Source organism: Terrapene carolina, unplaced genomic scaffold (genome assembly GCF_002925995.2).
Source record: "Terrapene carolina triunguis isolate 2854851 unplaced genomic scaffold, T_m_triunguis-2.0 Scaffold42, whole genome shotgun sequence".
In the NCBI taxonomy this organism is placed as follows: domain Eukaryota; kingdom Metazoa; phylum Chordata; order Testudines; family Emydidae; genus Terrapene; species Terrapene triunguis.
Window position 1 is genome coordinate 23,100,287 of NW_020664393.1, and position 21,030 is coordinate 23,121,316.

General features: G+C 38.2%; 1 protein-coding gene across 5 annotated transcripts in view; it reads left to right on the forward strand.

Moving 5' to 3' along the window:
• SNAP91 (synaptosome associated protein 91) overlaps window positions 1–21,030 on the forward strand; it is a 129,027-nt gene that overhangs the window by 94,982 nt on the left and 13,015 nt on the right. For 2 of the 5 annotated variants that reach the window (XM_024193228.3, XM_024193231.3), the window contains 8 exons: window positions 8,022–8,129; window positions 8,729–8,986; window positions 9,212–9,289; window positions 9,447–9,518; window positions 10,061–10,144; window positions 11,212–11,295; window positions 17,985–18,122; window positions 19,456–19,596. In XM_024193228.3, coding sequence (XP_024048996.2) covers window positions 8,022–8,129; window positions 8,729–8,986; window positions 9,212–9,289; window positions 9,447–9,518; window positions 10,061–10,144; window positions 11,212–11,295; window positions 17,985–18,122; window positions 19,456–19,596 — 963 coding nt within the window. The remainder of the gene's footprint in view (window positions 1–8,021; window positions 8,130–8,728; window positions 8,987–9,211; window positions 9,290–9,446; window positions 9,519–10,060; window positions 10,145–11,211; window positions 11,296–17,984; window positions 18,123–19,455; window positions 19,597–21,030) is intronic. The other 3 variants (XM_024193230.2, XM_024193232.3, XM_024193233.2) reach the window with 3 other exon arrangements.

A 21,030-nucleotide genomic window follows, 5' to 3' on the forward strand; every position in this document is an offset into this window, starting at 1 on the left:
TTCACCCATCTTATTATTATTTAGACTTCTAGCATTTGTGTACAAGCACTTTAAAAACTTGTCACTGTTTATTTGTCTGCCTTTTTCTGATGTCGGATTCTTTTTTATGTGAATGTTTCTCGTCTGATCTGGCCCATACTTTATCCTCCTCCATCCTCTCCTCCTGACTAAAACCTAGAGAATCTCTATCAATAGACTCTCCTCTAAGAGAAGTCTCTGTCGATCCACGTACTCCTCTGCAGCAATCGGCTTTCCTCCATCTCTTCGTTTAAAAAGTGCTCTGCAGCCTTTTTAATGTTAAGTGCCATAAGTCTGGATCCAATTTGGTTTAGGTGGAGCCCATCCTTCCTGTATAGGCTCCCCCATCCCAAAAGTTTCCCCAGTTCCTAATGCATCTAAATCCCTCCTCCCTACACCATCGTCTCATCCACGTATTGAGACTCTGAAGCTCTGCCTGCCTACCTGTCCCTGTGCTTGGAACTGGAAGCATTTCTGAAAATGCCACCATAGAGGTCCTGGATTTCAGTCTTTCCTAGCAGCCCAAATTTGGCCTCCAGGATGTCTCTCCTACCCTTCCCTATGTCATTGGTACCTATATGTACCACGACCACCGGCTCATCCCTAGCACTACACATAAATCTATCTAGATGCCTACAGAGATCTGCAACCTTCGCACCAGGCAGGCAAGTCACTATACATTTCTCCCGGTCATCACAAACCCAGCTATCTGTTTCTAATGATTGAATCTCCCATTACGAGCACCTGCCTTTTCTAATGACCAGAGTTCCTTCCCTGGAGAGGTAACCTCAGTGCGAGAGGATACCCCAATATCATCTGGAAGGAGGGTCCCAACTATGGGAAGGTTTCCCTCTGCTCCCGTTGACTGCCCTCCTTCCCTGAGCCTTTCATCCTCCTTAATAGCGCAGGGGCTGTCTGACCGGAGGTGGGACAATTCCTCAGTGTCCCGGAAAGCCTCATCAACATACCTCTCTGCCTCCCTTAGCTCCTCCAGTTCTGCCACCCTGGCCTCCAAAGCCCGTACGTGGTCTATGAGGGCCAGGAGCTCCTTGCACCAAATGCACACATACGCCACTCGCCAACAGGGCAGATAATTATACATGCTACACTAAGCGCAATAAACAGGATAGCCCCCACTCTGCTGCTGGGCTTCTGCCTGCATTTAGTCCTACAGCTACCTAGGTTAATGATAGGGTTTTTGTTTAAATCAGGAAGTTTTGATTATAGTTTAGTTTAAAGGTTTTAAAGAATGGTAAGTGTACCTTGCCCCTTTCCCACTCCCCTTCCAAACTCCCTCTCGAAACTCCCTGTTAGCGGCCCCTGTTTACAAAAGCTCTTAAGCATATCTAACTCACACCTTTCCTCTAGTCTTTTTTGATTCTGAGAGTTTTGAATTTTCATGGAAAAGGTATCCTTCATGAGTCACTGAATTGACACAAGTCTGCTATATTCTAAGCATCCATAGATCAGATGCCATATAGGCAGCAGCATTGCAGATTTCATTACACCTGCCTACTAATGTGCTTTGACCTGATGTACCATTAGACATAGGGGTGAAAGGATAGTTTAGTCCAGCGGTTCTCAAACTGTGGGTCGGAATCCCAGAGTGGGTCGCAATGCCATTTTAATGGGGTTGCCAGGGCTGGCTTAGACTTGCCGGGGCCCGGAGCCAAAGCCCAAGCCTGAGGGCTTCAGCCCTGGGTGGTGGGGCTAAGGCTATAGGCCCCCTGCTTGGCGCTGAAGCCCTTGGCCTTCGGCTTTGGTCCCCTAGTCTGGGGCAGTGGGGCTTTGGCTTTGTGTTTTCTCTCCCTCCCTCCTTCCCCCCGGGTGGTGGAGCTTGGATGGGCCCAGGCTTCAGTCCCCACTTCTGGTGTTCTGTAGTAATTTTTGTTGTCACAAGGGGGTTGCAGTGCAATGAAGTTTGAGAATCCCTGGTTTAGTCTCCTCCAGGATCTATTGGTCTTTGCCTTTCTCTTGAAGCTGCCCACAAGAAACATAAGTTTAAATGACTCTTGTATAGTAAAGATGTATCTGCTAAGCACCAGACTCAGATTAAAACCTTCTGCGAAAGGCACCAAATGACTATTAGTTAGTAACTTTTGATTACTACTGATCTGGGTCAAACACAGCCCAGTGATCTATAGCTGAAATCTCAGTTTCCCCTCACCAATCCCTTAGGCCAACACTTCCAGCTCTTATTTTCTTCTGTCCTTCAATTTTTTTGTCCCCTTTGTGTTCACTTAACATTAGCAGGTTTTAGATCTTTTAAATTCTTCAGGGCAGGGGTGATCATTAATGTGTTTTGAATGGTGCTGACCACATTGATGCTTATCTTGTTAAGAAGTTATTTGTTGACCTGTATGCTGGAGAGTGAAGATGTTAAAGTTAACTTCTCAAAGTTCACCAGTTCTTAGCTATTCTCTCTGGTGATGGATGTGTGATGGGGAAGAAGCCAGAGGAATAGTCTAGAGCAGAAATAAAGACACTAAAGAAAAAAGGACTGGGAAGGCAGAAAGAAGAAAGGGGTGGATGCAGTGGCAGAGGCTTTGTTGCTTGAGCATAGGAGGAAAACACAAAGGGGAGTTTATACAAGAATTAATGTTTTATTAATACCCCTTTTTAAAAAAAAACCAAAAGTGTATTCAATTTACTAGTCTAGAGATCAGGAGTTTAGCTTTATGGGTACTGATAAACTTGCACTGAAGAGATTCAAACTATACTTAGGCTCCACTTGAATTGCTACCCGATCAGTTTATTATTCAGAAAAACAAAGTGGTTCTCCATTGTGTTTATCTAAGGTCAGGATTAATCAATGTATTTTTGTCTATTGCCTTGTTCTAAAAAGAAGCTAGGCTTCTGGATTCAATTAGATACCAGAATAACTTTTTTTGGGAGGTAGCTTATTAACTAGGCTAAATGTTAACAATTTCTTACCTTGTTTTCCAGAGAACCTAGCATCTATACTTTGAGTAATAGCTGGCCAAATGGATTGTAATAGAATGCATCAAATTTGTTAAGAAAACTGGTGGGGAAACTGAGTGTGGAGGAAAAGGAAAGATCTTGGAATATATTGCATATCTCTGTATTTTGTCGGAGTCTTATGTTCACTTGAATTAGTTTCCTCCAAAATATAATGACTGAAGGGCTGGTTAAGGGACAAGAAACTTGAAGCAAAGTTGCTTCACTAAGGCTATTGCTTTTAAAAATGCATGAGTAACTGGTTGTGTTTTGGTTTTTTAATTGAGGGATGAAAATTACATGACTTTCCTCATTCTCTAATATAACAGAAAAGAAACTTACCAAGAATCTTCTGAGATAATATTGTTGAATATCCTTCTTACAGACTGTTCCAATTCACTTGTCAACAGTTTGTATCAAACTAATGCTGATTTAAATGTTCTTCACTAGCTGTAGCTCTGATAATGCTTTAATGAACATTTCTTGGGTTTATGAGCTACTGATGTTGCTTATTTTAATATTTCTTAGCGTTTTGATTTTTGGTGAGGTGGCATAGTAATCTATGCTGAGAGATTACATGAAGAAAGCAGAGTTACTGGCATTTAAAAGTAGTTTTATCTGCAGATTCATTTTCTGATCTTCCACCCTTTCATCACTGACTTTCGTTTAGTAGAGTGGAGTTGTTTGACAGTGAGTTAATAAGAGAATTGTGCTTCAGTACTAGGGTTGCCAACTTTCTAATAGCAGAAATCCGAACATTCTTGTCCTGCCCCTGCCTCTGCCCCAAGACCCCAACCCCTGCTCATTCCATCCCCCCTTCCTCCATCGCTCACTCTTCCCCACCCCCTCACTCACTTTCACCAGGCTGAGGCAGGGGTTGGGGTACAGGAGGGGGTTTGGGGTGCTGGCTCTGGGAGAGAGTTTGGGTGCTGCGGGGATAAGGGGCAGGAGGTTGGGGTGTGGGGTCTGACCAGGCTATGCTTACCTTGGGCAGCTCCTGGAAGCAACGGGGATGTCCGGCTCCTAGGCTCAGGGTGGCCAGGTGGCTCCGCATGCAGGCACCATTGGTTCCCGGCCAATGGGAGCTGTGGAGTTGGTGCACAAGGCAGGGGCAGCGCGCAGAGATCCCCTGACCTCCCCTGTGCCTAGGAGTCGGACATGCTGGTTGCTTCCAGGAGCCATGCGGAGCCAGAGCAGGTAGGGAGCCTGCCTTAGCTCCGCTGCGCTGGCAACCGGACTTTTAGCAGCTATTAAAATCTCCTGGATTGCTTTCAATGGCCACCAGGAGATCAGTGCCGATTCCGGTAGACTCCCGGCCAATCCAGGAGGGTTGGCAACCCTATCCAGCACGTCTCAGTGCATGTATGAAATATTTTGTCATTTATGGGCCCTATGGCCACATAACATGGCATGCACAGTCTGGAATTATGAATTTGTAGACAAAATATTTTTCAATGGTCTCTCGTTTCAATGGTCTCTAAGTAAGGAAGCATAATTGTCTTCCTGCAGAACTCAAGAGAAGAAAGATGTGTTGTATTGAAAACAAAGAATTTTTCCTAAAGCAATATGCACATCTAACTTAAATATGTTTATGTAGATGTTAAAAGTATCTCAATAGTCACAAATTGTGTACTCTTAATTTAAGGGTTTCAAAAATGTATGTTTCATACAGATTTAGTGTTTTCTTTTAAGTAATGCAGTTATTTTTCTCATTCCAGACCTAACCAGGGATCATGTACCCATTTATTTTACATTAGTATATAGAACCAAAACTTTGATTTTTTGATTATTTCTTTTAAAGTGGGAGTGTAAAAAAAAATTGAGTAGAAATGTCATTAATCTTAAATTTTACATCATAAATTCAGAGAAAGCAGTATTGTGCCAGTACTATCGGCTTAGAAGGAGAAAATAACTAGACTACTTTATGATCCAAGATGAATGAAATTTGAAAAGTACATACCATATGCAGTATAGCGAAAATTAAGCTAGGCTTGTGAATGTTTCCATTCTAATTCTAACTGTATGTGCAGTACAGTTTTTTCATGACTTGACTTGACTTTACATGCTTTTCAAAGTTTGTAGCAAAACTTGTGCAGGTTTATTTTTGTTTTAAAATCTTATGCTGAAATACTTAAGGTAAATCATATATTATGGGGACTGCTGCTAAGGTAAGTTTATTTTAGTCTCACAAGCTTTTAAGGGCATCCTTTGTGGCTTATTCTGATCAACCGAAAACTTTCAGAAACTGTCAGGATTGTAGAGCCATTAGAATATTAGTTCACTATTGTAAGTTTTTGTATAGTAGATAGTCTGAGCACTTTAGAAAGTTATGAAAATCATAGTATAGCTAGCTAGAGTTCTGATTACAAGTTGAAAACCTATTTTAGGTCCCAGTTAAGTATGAAACGAGAACTGAAAACATTTATTTGCTATACTCCGAGCCTGCCACTCCCCTTTTATGAGTATTTGGGGGGGGGGTCCCGGAGGAGGCTGGAGAAGTGTTAACCCTGCTGGAGTTCTTTAGCTGTTACATTTCAGAGATGGTGTTTTACATCTTAATATGAATAAGCTTTTATGCCCTTGCTTACATGGTCTCAGCGCATAACTCATTATTATTCCAAGTAATCCTGATGGGCTTTCTTGCAATCCCACAAGGGTTTTTTATTTTCTTAATGTAATACACTATATTATCAGAACAAAGTTATCTAAAACCAGTATTTACTGAAAGTATTCCACAGTATCCGTCTACTTTATATAGTACATTGGAAGTGTTTATCTCTCCAGGAGTAATATCAGAGATTGTATTCCAGATGAAACTCTCCACTAACTCAGAAGCTGGTGATGTAGGCAAAAAGTCACTCACATACAGACCTTCAAAAGCAATTATAGTTGGAAGTACCCAAATTCAAAAAACTTTTAGTCCAATTCTTTGTTAAACTGATCAGATTTCCCCATTCTTCTAAATCATGTGCCAGTGTGTAGTATTTCTGCAATAATGTAGAGAATTTTTGACTGATTGTTTTACTGTTTGAACAACTGCCATTCAGTTTTGCCATTGTGAATTCTTGTAAATTAAATACATTTAAATTTCTAATGCAATAATGAGAAACTGCTTATTGGCAGGCTCTTTTTCCTGTTGCTCTTAGTTCTCGCTTTTTATTTGGTCCGATAGAATTAAAATATCAGCTTTCATCTAATTTTGCTGAAGTTCAGATGCATGTCGTCTTGAGCTTTTTTTTTTTTTTTTTTTTTTTTTTTTTTTTTTTTTTTTAAAAAGAGTAGTTGGCATAAAATTTGTTTTTAAAATGGGCATTTTCATTCAAATTGAAACTTGTTACAGCATGTAAAGCTTTCTCATGCTGGCTTGGCAATGCGGTTGCAGCATTCCTTTCTAACAGGAACTTTGCAGTTAACTATTTTTTCCTCATTCCTTTCTATCTCCTGAGCAACATTGGACATTTAGGACTTAGAAATGCTTTAGATAGCTGAATGTGTTGTGCACCACATTTTAGGACCTGATCATGCAAATGCTACCGTGCACTGATTGCTTATGTGGGTAGTCCCAATGAATTGTTGCTTTAGGACTACTCCATGATAGTAAACACTAGATGTGGTAGTAAGACTTAATATTATGTGCCTAACTTACCCAATTCAGGCCTAGTTGTATAATGCTGGGAATGTATTACTATAATGGTTCAAAGCTTAAAATGCTATAATGTTAGCACTTGATTAAAAAAGCAAAAAACTATTGCTCAACTGTCACCCGAATTTAATGTTTGGATCAATTTTTAAATATTTAGTCTCAAGGGAACACTGACATAAAATTAGATGGTTTGTTGTCTTTTACTACACCGTATGTTAAGATGAACTTTCTTACGCTGTTAAAAGCAAGATGAGCGAACATGTTGTTGTTGTTGTTATTATTATTATTATTTTTAGAGTTCTTGATTTTTTAGAAAGATGGTTAATTTGTCTGAAGGTCTGTGAAACCCTTTTATAGTGAATCCTCTCATGCAAATCCTCAAGACCTGCTAATGTTTTCTAACAAATTATTTTAGAGGGACTTATTGATTTAATAAAGATTGACATGCAAAATTATAAGACTAATTTTAAAAGTTACATTATCAAATGGATGCATGGATAAAGTCTGAATTTAGACTGCTGAGCTGCAATATATGGAGAAATAGATGGGTTATAGAAAAGTGCAAAGGAGTGTTTCCATCTGGGGAGCCCAGTGAGTATCAATACTCATGGGAAAACACTACAGTTCCTGGGATGTTTTATAAAACTAGGCTACAAAAAAAAAATTTCAACTGCTAAAGTTTTAGTGCAGCACCTTTCAGGAATTAGAACTATTTTAAACTATTACGGTTAATCACAAAGAATGATTGAATTTCCATTCACCGGTCTGTTTTTTTACAATACGTAATTAAAATTCCACTTCTCAGGATATCCACATAACTGACCGGTATCTCTCAAATGAGGTTTTGCTATAAATGGGATTCACAAATTCTAGTCAATAAAATGCTGCCAGTAGTGCAATAAGTCAGAGAACTGCAAATTCTAGTTCACAGCACAAGCTTTTAGCTCCTCAAAATATTCAGGAAACTAAAAGTTACATGCTAGATCAATTATTGTTCAGACATACACTGAGATTATTTGACTGAACATGAATGTTTAATATCTTAATTGGCATCAGTTTACTGCCAAACTTTTTACATGCTTTAGTTAACTTCTCATGTTACATAAACATGCTGCTCAGAACCCTTATACAATAAGAATCCTGTTGCCTTTAACATGTTAATATGCCTCTTGCCTACCACCTCAAAGTATTAATGTGTAGTCTCATTTAAAATAAATACATTGAGTGGGGTTGGGGGGGAGATTGAGAATTTATGATGCATGCTTTATCTTGCATCAGTAAAAATACTAATAAAAATTCATGTTGTATAAGGGAATCTTCCTATGCAATTTAACTTGGTTCTTTTACTATATTTTTCTTCTCTTTATCCTTTTAATTTCTGTTTTAAAAAACTGCACTCAAGATGCCTTTGCAGCTTCTCCTGGAGAAGCCCCTGCAGCACCTGAAGGGGCAGCAGCACCAGCTACCCCAACCCCTGTAGCAGCAGCTCTTGATGCATGTTCAGGAAATGGTGGGTTTTATGTCATTAGTCTCTTGTGTGTGTAGTAGTATTAAACTACATGGCAGTGTGGTTTTTTTCTGAAATTATCAGTCAATCTTTTTTTCCCCTCAGTACATAGTATTCATTGTAGTTGATCAAAAGCATAGAACTTTGAGACAGAAGAGCATTCTTCACATAACTGCATGTGTCTTCTGTCAAAGCCAGTATCCTTTCTCCGTACATTTATTCAGTAGCACTACTGAATAATTTTGACAATGCTGAGTGTTGTAAGCAGCAACAAGTTTAATATCCTGTTAATGTTTTGGAGCCTAACCTGTTTTCTTCAGTTATCTTCATCTGCTGCATTTCAATCTTGCCAAACCAACCTTTCAAAAAAAAACTTTGCGTTCAATTCCCCAAACTTTCCACCTTTATAAAATACTTTATTTTAGAAAAACCGCTGCATAGCTTTCCCAGATCAGTAGGATAGATGTTACAGAGAAATCAATAGCCTAGTCATTGTGTGTATCTGCTGTGTATGTATGTTACCCATAGTTATGCTTGATTTTTGCTAATTTCCTCCCTTACTGATCCTATATATATATATTCTCCGCTTTCCTTTTTACAAGACCCCTTTGCCCCATCTGAAGGTAGTGCAGAGGCTGCTCCCGAGCTGGACCTCTTTGCTATGAAGCCAACTGAGACCAGTGTTCCTGTAGTTACCCCTACTAGTGCAGCTACTCCAGCTCCCGCAACTACTCCTTCTCCAGCTGCCACTGCTGCCACTGCTACTGCTGCTACAGCAACAACCACTACCACCACAGCCACCACATCCGCCACCACCACTACCACCACTTCCGCTCCTCCTGCTCTAGATATCTTTGGTGGTAATTGTTTTTAAGTCTTTGATTCTGGTGGATTGAACTCTGGTTTGTCAAATAAATGTACAGCATACACTATCATTATTGCATGTATACTGTATATTAGAAGGTTCTTTACAGACAAAGAGCCAGTCTTTTAAAATTCTCCAAATACGATGCGCAAAACTGAAAAGTTACTGCTTTCAGTCCTGTCTTCCAAAATGAGTTAGACATGTATATTCTTGGTCTTAGATTTATTTGAGTCTGCTCCTGATGCTCCCGCAGCGCCTAAACCAGATGCTACTCCTAACATAGACCTGTTTGGTACAGGTAAAGATAAAAAGATCTTTTCCCACAATGTAGTGGGTTTTTTTGTTTGTTTGTTTTTCCCTTAAATGTCCTCTCATTTGACACTGTTACAGCATAAGCTGACTTTGATTTAAACACAGTACTTACTTCTACTTGGTTTTTCTTTTACTTCTGGAAGATGCTTTTTCATCTCCACCACATGGAACTTCTCCTGTGCCTGAGAGTTCTCTCACTGCTGATCTCTTATCTGGTGAGTGCTTGTTTCACAGGACACTACAGATTTTCAGTTTTTTCCCAAGTAAAAATAAATGATTGATTCATGCTTACTTAGGGATTTGAAAGGGGATTCTCAGTCTATAATACCTCAAATGTTTCAATGATAAATTGTGATGCATGTTATTCCTGAAGAAAATTTTCTAATGGTCCCAATAGACAAACATGTCTTAAAAATAAAACTTCAGATTTAGTGTCAGCTAACATTCAGTTTGCCAGCTCCACTGAAGTTATCTATACTGGTAGTAGATGACATGTATGAATAGCCTTAATTTTTCAGAAAATAAGTGCTACACTGTGCACAACAAAGCTGTCTTCATCATAAACGGGGTTTTTAAAAACTAATATATGCAAAACTTCACATACTTTCTGATTGCAGTGTTGTAGATTGGTATCTCAACTAATGTACAAGTCCTGTGGTGCTAACTGGTGGAGTCTAAGTGTGGATTTCAAAATATTTAGTTATCATTGCTATTAACTTGCTGATACTAAATATTATCTGTCATATGCCTACTGCAGTGGATGCATTTGCAGCACCATCTCCTCTACCCATTGCCTCTCCAGCAAAAGTGGATTCTTCAGGTGTGATTGACCTATTTGGTGGTGGGTATTTCTCCTTCCTCACCACTTGCAAGTTAAATCACTTCATTTCAAATACATTTACACTGTTTTCATGTTGGCAGTTGCAATTTCCTCTTTTCACAATTTAGCTCATGCAGTGTTGCAGCTGAACAGCTTTGTATGTATTGAAGTCTTCCTATCCAAAAACTCAATAAAACTTAAACTGCAAATAAATGGTTGCAACACTTCTATTACATCATCCATCCTCATTGTATTTACCATTCTATCATCTATATTCAGTGCATGGGTTATCTTTCTTGATCAAGTATTTGAGTTTTCACTCAAAGTACATTATATGTAGCTGTATCTTTTCATCTTCTGTTGATGTTTCTCTGAGCAGCTCAACTTCTGTAAGCAGCTGGAATTGGTATATAAACTAAAACAAATTGGTAAATGTGAATTCTACTAGATTATATCGAATTGAACTGAAATGGTGGAAGTTAGGATAGGCATAGCCAACTCTTAGCTTTTATAAGACTTTATCTGTATATGCCAACACCACAGAATTTCTGTTTCATGTATTATGAAGCTATTTCTAAACTTCAGTGAAACAGTCAACTAAAATGACAGGCTTGTAAGTTGTTAAAGAGCACTTTCAGCTCTATATACTTTTAGCTGGAGTTATCATTGCCTTTTATTTAATCCATTATGTGGATCTGTGTAAATGGCTTAACTCAAGTCAAAAATAACATACTGTAAATATAGTTGGGGTCTCCTATTGGAAAAACCCACTAGTTTTACAAGCCTCACAGGCGAAGTGTTGGTCAAAAAAAATCACTTGTATTTCCCATATGAAAATATCTTTTTTTAAAAGTGTTGGCTCATTGCCTTATTTCTCCACCTTGACTATATGCAATCAAAACCACTTTTTCTGCAATTCTGTCTGAGGTTCCCAAACATGTTTGCTCCTCATTCTGTAATTCTACCTGGTGAATGAAGTTGTCATACTACTGCTATTCGTGCATTCTTTACATAGCAATGATGAATCAGAGTATTTATGTTAAACTTTTTTTTGCCTTTCTTGCTGCATTGTGGAATTTACCCTGTAGATGCTTTTGGAAGTAGTGCTTCTGAACCCCAACCTGCAACCCAGACCGCTTCTAGTTCCTCAGCTTCTGCAGACTTACTGGCTGGTAATAAATACAAATTTAAATAAAATTTATGTACTTCATTGTGGAAGAGTGGGGTGTTTTTTTTTGGATTTTTTTTTTTTTTGTCACACTCCTATTTTATTTCAAAATGAACCTTCATTTTGCAGTGGAGTAAACTATAAATGTTGTTGGACAGCAGCAAAGATTTCATAGTATTAAACATTCTTAAGTAGCTTAAATAAAGCTGTGTATAACATCTTACTACTTTCATGGCACATCTCCTCCTAAGTGACTTCATGATCATATTGTTCTCATCCTCTTATTCTTTCCTTTTCCTAACCCTACTTCCCTCTCCTTATTTCTCCTAATCTCCTCCTGTTGGTTCTTCCTTTAGGTTTTACTTCAGGGTTGGAAATAGGTATTATATCTATTGTACGGTCCCATGCATATTTGTGTTGCTATGCAAGTAAACAGGATAACTTTTTAGTTCCAGGAAACAAGAGTTGATTATAGAAGTAAACTTTCTCTACACTAGTTACAATTTTGATAACTTTGGGGTATAACTGCTTGTCGGTGTTATTAAACAAACCTTTCCATGCTAAACACTTGTCCTGTATCTTCACAGCTGTACAAGCTTTCTTTAACAAATGGAAGTATCACCATTTGTAGTTTTGTTTAATTTCTGACAATATTCAGATAATGTTATTTTCAGAGCTCTGAAGGTATGTTAACTAATCCTTGCAAACATCACTTACCCCATTTTACATTTTTGCTAACTGAGAAGCAGAGGATAACTGCTGTTAACAGTTTTGGGAGAATGATCTATTGGACTAAATATGTTCAGTACTGTACTAGACTTAATAAAGTTCTGTCCAAAAACTTTTCATTGAGAAAAAAGAATCCAAACCATGCATCATCAGGATAAGGTCAAACATTATACAAATATCTTAAACAATGAAAATATCTAAATGAGCAGCTCTCAAAATTAATATAAACTGAAGATTTAGTGAGGTGATCAGAACCTCACAACTATTATGTGGTACTGCTATGCTTCTGTTAAATCAAACAATATAAACTCATTTGAATTTAAATCTGTTACTGCAAAGGCATCTCTACTTGAATTATATTAAAATACCTTAAAATTGCACAGTTTTGGGTTACTGATCAAAGTGGTCCTACTGTACTACTTGTGCTGCAGATTATAGCTAATAAATTAAGGTAACTTCTAAGTGATGGCTGCAATATCAGTGCATAATTTTAGTTTTTAGAAGTTCCATGGAAAGTAGGATGAAAAGTTATTTTCTTCTGATTTAATTGATCCAAACTGTGTGGAAAGTAAACTCATAGTATCCCTCAGTAAGAAGAACTGGGACAAAGGACACTATTACAGAGGAGCAGCATAACACCCTCAGTGTTCAAAGTGTTTGTCACTCTTCATATCAGAAGGGATTGTAAAAACTTGAACTGTGCTGAGTATGGCACCAGATCAAAACGGAGGATGTTGTGCTGATTTTCAAGTTTAAGATGTCAGTCTGATTCCTTGAAGCTTCGTTGCCAAGTGTACATGTAACACACTACTCCTTCTGGGGGACAAGTATGACACTCTTTTTTGCTTTTCTTCCAGTAAAAATAAATGCATATCAACCTGAAATATCCATGTTCTACAGCCTCCTTCTTCCACCACTACGTATTTGGCTTTCTTCTTTGGTGTTTACCATGTGCCAACTTTGTGAGCAGTACCCTTTTTATTGACTTACATTAGGCAATGACCAACTTGGAAGTATTACCTTTTTATGCTACCAAACCTGATGTGATGGCATATTCTGACTCAGATAACACAAGCTACCTGTTCTACACCAAACCAAAAAGGCCACTAAATCAGTGTTGGAAAAAGTTCCTAGCCAGTTTTCCTCTAGTTTCAGGAAATGTATTTATATATTTCTAAATGGCCAAAGAATAGTCACTAACTCACTGTGACTTTGGTTCATCTAGAAAATGAATTTGGCAAGTCCAGTAACTAAAGGTGTTACTTCTCCCTTGAGTTAGCAGATTGAAAATGTTGCTGCTTTTCTAATATTGTACTCCCTTTTTAAATCCCTCTCATATACATGGGCTCTTAATTCAGAATTAAAGTGGAAATCTTTCCTTGCTGCCTTTCAGGTAACTACTTCATGGGTGCTTGGGGTACAGCAGCACTCTCTCATTTGAAGTGGTTTCCATTGTATATACAAGGTTTTCAGTTTTGTTGAATCGCTTTCAGCACTCCCAACTATAAAAACTGTTCCAGCACTTATGAACTATTTGGCCCTATTTGTTAAGGCATATTTATCCCTTAAATACTTGCATACTGTCATCTTTAAAGTAAGGTGGCTTAAATCTTTCTCAGCTGGTCAATATGGATTAGGTTTTTTTCCTCATCCACATTCTTATATGGTCCCCTTCAGGCAATAAGTCCTTAAATAGGGAAGCTATCCTATAAAAGATAGGAATGACAATTTTTATTTTGCAAGTGCTATGAGTTTCTTTTGGGGTAAATCTAAAGGAGAACACATCTCCCACCAGCATCTAAACATATGCATAGAAAACTTTCTATTTCATGACAAGAAAATAAGTGCCTGTTCCAGAAATGATTACATATACTGGTTCCAAAACAGCTGTTTGAAGCTGGGTATGTGGATAAACCAGGAGCCATCAGTAAAGACAGTCCTTGCCTTCTAATTTAGAGTCTCTCTTTTTGCTAAGTTTCTTAAATGACAATTTTATAGGAGTATCTGTAGCCAATTTCATGAATGAGAACATTGTTGGTTACTTGTAGAAATATGTAAAATTGCAGAAAATGTTAAAGCAAATTTAGCAACCGATTTTCACCAGTCTCCATGTGGTGAAATTTTGGAAAGTGTTAATCTGTTTGAAAACATCAAATCACAATCTTGTGTATTCAGGCTGAAAGCAATTTTACTCCCAAAAATGCAATTTCAGCATGAAAATGTGGTCTATCTAGGAAAATAGAAATTCCTTGAATATTTTGCATACTCATTAGTAATTGGAGCCTTCAAAATATATTCAGTTTTCCATTGTATTGGTGGGGGAGGGGGGGTTGAAAAAAAATTGGTGACGTTTGTATTAAATCAACACTTCAGTGTGTAAAGGATGGAGGATGTGAACCTGTTTGGGGGATAACTGAGGCTTAGTTAGAATTCATCAAACCCACAGTTGCCCATCCTACCCTGCATTGAGGTATGTGATCCTGCCTTTGAAAGAATAAAGCTCAATGTTTCTGGATCCACATGTTGACATGTCTGTGAAAAGAGGTAAAATTCCAACAGCCTCACTTATTATTTTTTTTTTTTTCCTGCTTACAGAGCTTCTACGTTTTAAATCCAAAATGGATACCAGTGGGGTTTGAATAACAATTTGGCAGATACAAAGGCTCTGTTAAACCATAACAGCATATTGCTAAGCATTTGTTTGCCTCAGATAATGGCAGATGTATAACCTGCAGCATAATCCAATTCTAAATTTAAAATCCTCTTGATTTCTCATAGTTCTTGAAGGCTTGTCCTCAAGGTTTTTGAATGTTTTAGTGAAAGTGCGGAGGGATTTGAGGCTGACATGTTTCCTTCAGGACAATGTTTGAGAGCCTATGGGATGCTGTAAAGGCAGCTCATCTCCCTCATAATTTTGTCTGGGCTCTAAATCTTAGTGAGTCCAATGACTGCAGCTGGTATGTGTCCCTTGAAAAAGAGGCAGTTTGAGATAATGGGGGTAATTCAAGTCTTTGTCCTAGCAGAACCCTCAAGTGGATCTACTAACAAAGGGAAGTCAGTTCAGGTTCTGGAAAAGTGATATTCTTTCTTTAGCCATTTACATGGGCTACTTAATTGTCTAGTTCCTAATTACCTTATTAGGGCCCCAGATAGAGCATTTGGCAGCTCTAGATCACATTAATTGCAATTCTCTAACTTCTGTGGACTGGTCACTCTCAGCTCTGTCCAGGAATTGTCAGGCTAACTTGAGATGGAAGGGCACTAATTAACCAGGTGTCCACGGTCAGTGAGTCTAGCATAACCAAGACTGCAGCTGTCTTAATTACTAGAAGTCAGGGGCCTTCATCAAGGATGAAATAGTGGTGTTCCTTATCCAACTAGCATTGATTCAGTCTTTCCTAGATACACTTTGAACAGGCAGGCTGTTATGCCATGTACCAGCTTCTCTTTATCTGGAGATAACTGGAATATAGTGTCTTCTGTGATTGAAAAACACTTGGAACATCATACTGCTGGCATGATAATCCTTGTTGCACATAGTCTGGAAGGGACCTTGTGGGTCAAAGAGTCCAGTCTCCTGCTATCACAGACAATCTCATCAGGTAGTCCCGGTCATAAATTTGTCAGGCTCCATATTAAAACTAGTTAGGTCATTTGCCCTCACAATTCCTGTTGTGAGGTTGGTCCAAAACCTCACTCCTCTGATTAGAAACATTCTTCTATTTTCCAGCCTAAATTTATTATTGGGCTATTTATACCCATTTGTTCTTGTGCCAATATTGTTCTTCAGCTTAAATAACTCTTCCTCCCTCTCTGGTGTATATCTTTCTGATGTATTCATAGAGAGAAGTCTCATCCCTTCTCAGCCTTGGTTTTTCTAGGTTAAACAAGCTAAGCTCTTTTAGTCTCCTCTCGTAAGATAGGCTCTCCATTCGCCTGATCATCCTAGTAGCCCTTCTCTGCACCTGTTTCAGTTTAATTCAAATTATGCTGTTATGCATCTACTAGGCGTAGTTGCAAGTAGGGTTTGACTTTGTCACCATTCTTACCCAAATCCTTGGGAAGGAGAAGTAGCTACCCATTGTGACTCATTGGGATCTTTTAGAAAGGCATGACTCCTGCCAGGTTATGTTTTTCGGTTACCAGTATCTCATGATTGCTGAGAGTGGCTGATTGCGGTTAATCAACATTACTGTATCACTTCTCAGTAATCTATTAGTGCATTCATAGTCTAGAAAATGGTGTCAGGATAATGCCAAAGCTACTATTCCTAGAATAGTGGGCTAATGAAGTATTGTTTGGGAATGTGATGTGCTTCTTCAAAAGCTTGGGGCAAAAGTTTGATTTGGGGTTAAACTGCTATGAGAAACATAATGTGTATTACTGTTTTACAATAACTTTTGGTGAGGGTTTTTTTTTTATTTTTATTTTTAACTTCCTAAATTTTAACACTTTTTAAGAAGTATTAATTATTTAAATTGAAGGTAGTCAACTTGTCCAGTGTTCTCCAAACATACAGGTCTGGCTGTCTTCTTCCTTATGACAGTAGTCTGACATTTGAAGGTACATATTACAATTTGCAAGTGGATAAGATGTCAGTGTTTGTTCTGCCATAATCTCCCTAAAGTACATCAGTTGCCATGTGTTGTTGTTTTAAAAAGTTAATAGATTTGCTATCTTTAAGCATTTAGCATAATGTGTACACTACAAATCTTAACAGTTTTCACTCTTTTCACAAGATGACTTCAAGGTTCTGATTTTCATTCCTATACTTTGTGGCATCACTAAACCCCAATATATGCTGTGTCCTCAACCAATGCAACCAGAATCCTGACAACCTGAAATTAGTGCAACAAGAAAATACAGTATTGTAGGTTGCTGACTATTCTACTTGAAAATGGACCTTGTGACTAAAATCTACACTGGTTGGTCTCCCAAAGTTGCTAAGCACCTGCAGCTTCTGTTAATTTCATTGAGATTTTTGGGTGTTTCACACCTCTGAGAAACAAGCCATAACTATGAATCCATATCTTGCTGGCAGACAAAACTACTCAACTCATGTTACATTGGCACATAACTATTTTTAGAGAGAAATGTGGTGCATTATTGCTTTTATTTCAATTTTTCAGGGAAAACATTTAATGTTTTTTAACAAGAGGAAAATTTAAATCAAGGAGTCAGTGGGAAAAATGCTGTAGAAATAAATCTCTAAAATCATATTTTTCTTATTTACAATATTTTATAGTACTTCAAAAATCTAAAATTATAGTTGGAGACAACTTAAAAGCCCAGACATGTAAAAGAAAGTGGTACAATTAATAGAAATCAATGAAATTGAGGGTCAGATTAGATAAGAAATTGGGAGAGGTGCAAAGGAGTCCCATGTGCTGTAGGAAGTAGTGATGGTGATTCATTTGCTTGGTTGGTGAATCAATATGCAGTCAGTATTTAACTAATATGAGATTAAGAGGTACTGTTGGCATTCCTGGCTACTCAAGTCAGGGTCATTAAACAACTCATGGTACACTTTCCTTAAGAGCTAACCCCAGTGTCCTGACCAAATCCCAGTAACTGCATTCTGCCTACTTATAGATTACCCCTATCATTATAATTAGGTAAGGCGTATTTAATGTCTATCTTACATTGTGCACTGAATGTGCTCTATCCCAGAGGTGACTGCATTTCATTTGTGGGTGAAGTTACAAATTAGGTTTACAATGCAATCTTATGATTTTTGCAACCCAGAACTTGCCAGTTACAGTATATCTTCCTTTAGGTGGTTTTAGAGTGATTTTTATTAGAATACTTTGCATTACATCAAGAGATGCTTATTATCTAATATCAGAAAGCATAATGATAGAGCAACTATTATGTTATGGCTTTAAGAACAGTATGTCAAGGCTTTTATTTTGTGATTCCATCTGGGTGCATCTGATCTTTTTTAATGTAACTTTTTTTTTTAAGGCTTTGGAGGTTCTTTCATTGCTCCCTCTCCATCACCATCACCAGTTACTCCAGCTCAAGCCACCTTATTACAGCCCAACTTTGAAGCAGCTTTTGGAACATCACCATCAACTGGTGGCAGCTCATTTGATCCATCAGGTGAGGGAAGGGTTTCCCTTGTGTATCTTCAGAACAAATGTGTTCATTCAACAGTAACATAAATGATACAATTATTACTGCTCTTAATACAAAGGATATAAAAATAATTCTCATGGGTATCAATGTTTCCCATCACTTATTCAATTGAAAGAGAAAATACCAGTTAGTACCATAAGCGTTCACCAGCAGTGGGGATAATTCTAGGAAATCTTTCCTTGTTCCCGTTACCTTTTCTCAATTTTTAGCAGAAACCAAATAGAAGTGTGTATGTCATCTCTTTGCACGTGCTTCTCTGCATGACTGTTAGGAGTTATCAGAGGAAAAACACAAACACTTTGTACTTTATATGCAGTGTATAGGCATGTGATCTCGCTGCTGTTGCTGAAGCCCTTAAGTTTGCATGGCACCCAGGGTTACACAAAACTGAGATCAAGATAGTGTTCTTTGCTTGACATAAAGCTTAACTTTTCATCACTGCTGTCATTTTGTTTGTATCTCTTCCATTCTACACTTTCCATGCTGGGTCCTTGCTACAAATTTACGATTGGTGAGTTCTGCAACTAAATGAGTAAGAGAAATCTGAGTAGTACTGCTGCTTGATTATTTTAGTTGCTTGCCAGTGCATAATATGCTACACTTGCCTGTTGAAATAACATTAGCATGCACATCAGATATGGGTCAGAATATTTACTGTGGTGGAATAAAGTAATATAGGTTACTAACAATAATAGTGGGCTAACCAGGCAACAGAGCAGCAGTTTGAGTTATGATATGTAAACCTGACTCCTAAAGCTGACATCTGGGGAAGTTTAGATCTGTCAGTGTGGATGAAAAGTACCAGTTACATCCCTGTTGATCCCTTTAATTGATATGTTAGAGAAACCTGTTATTGGTTAAAACATTTTAAAATACTTTATCTTCCTGGCTCTCCTACTACAGTAACTTGTACATCTATAAAAAAAAAATTTTTTTACATAGCTTTTCTAAACCTCTTTGCAAACATGTATACGTGGAGAGGCAATGTTCTGGGATTTTTAAGTTTGTTACCAGGTTTAAGGATGCATTTGCAAACATTTAGGCATGTATTGTTCCAGTCTTCATTAGTATATTTTTATTTCAGGATAATTCTACATTTCAGTGTGTTAGTAAAATACCATGCATGCCGTGTCGGCATTCTTTCATGTGAAATTATGTATTAGTAATACCGGTGTAGTGATTGTCTGTGCTATGATCATTTGTTGAGTAATACTAAAGGTTCTATGCAGTGGTGTTACTTAAAGGAATATTACAGTAAAGGTTACTATCCTAATCTACTGTCTTCTTTAAATTCTAGTGTTTGATGGTTTAGGTGATCTTCTTATGCCAACTATGATTCCATCTGGTCAGTCTGTAGCAGCTTCAGCTGCTACAGCTTCAGCAGCAAGCAAAGGCCTTGGAAGTGATCTTGATTCATCTCTCGCAAATTTAGTAGGCAGTAAGTCACCCAACTACTGTTGTTGTTGTTGTTTTCCCTTAAAGTGACTTATGATCTTAACTACTCAACTCATTCAACTTATTGGTAATTGTTTTTGAGTACATAAATATAGCTATCACTTGTACTTTAGCTCAGTCTGCTGCACCCCACAAAAGTCCTGCCTCTCTGTGGCAGCCATAGATACCTTTAGAAATATCAAAAAGGGAGGGAGGGATAGCTCAGTGGTTTGAGCATTGGCCTGCTAAACTCAGGGTTGTGAGTTCAATCCTTGAGGCGGCCATTTAGGGATCTGGGGCAAATCTGGGGATTGGTCCTGCTTTGAGCAGGGGGTTGGACTAGATGATCTCCTGAGGTCCCTTCCAACCCTGATATTCTATGATTCATTGGGTTATGCTATAGTCCTCCTCTGTAGGAGGCCAAGGTGCTTAGGTTTTCAGAGAATGGAAGTTCCTGGTCTCATGTCAAAGTTTGATCCATATCATAGAGCTTCTGTTTTCAAGCACACTAAATTGGTCTGTTCTATAATCTAAGGGACACTTACAAATTTGTCTCTTGAAAACAGGTTTTCAAGCTTAGATACTTGAAACAGACTAGAGTACAGATGGGAAAAATAGCACTTGCCATTCTAGAGGTGTACATTAAGCTGAAGCGGTTACTAACAGCCATCAATCAGATCTGGTAAAAGTCAGTGGCTGCTTAGTGATAGCTGAAACAATAGAAGCCACCGCCCAAGGCACAGGCCAGCATGGTGAGGCCTGAGCAGAGGCAAAGCCATGTGATTTAAGAGATTTCTCTGATTACACATGTAAGGACTGCGCCTTTGGTTGATTGCAGCAGTGTCCCTGTGGGAAAGGAAACCAATATCAAGGAGAAAATCAGCAGACAACTGGAGATGCAGCAGTGCATGGCCCTGGGAGGAAGAGTTTCTTTTGGGCAGAGTGCTCACTGAAAAGGCAGACTTTGATTTCTGAGCAAGAAAACTATTTATACTTTTTCAGGGAAACAGGACTTTGTATTTTCTTTGTAAATAAACAAAATTACACACACACAAAAACCACCCCAAACTTGTATAATCAATCTCTTCTCCTAATGGAAACAACCCAACAAGGCCGTGAATACTGGCCAACTGCTTGGGCCAAGGGGTAACCATATTTAAAATGTGGTTGCAGTCTGAAAAAGACCATAGAAATTGCACTGTTTCATGTTTCTCAATGACATCATCTAATATGTACTTGCTTTACAAACAGATTTTTTTTTTTTCAGCCCTAAAAACAGTTAACTGATCAACAAGAACAAAGCCGGCTTCTTTTCTTCTATGCACGATAACTTGTAAATGGAATTCCATCCTCAGTTACTTCTGTGTATCTGTGGGCAGTGGGGATACACCTGTAGGATCTCTACTGGTGATGTAGGAGAAGGAAAATATTATTTTTA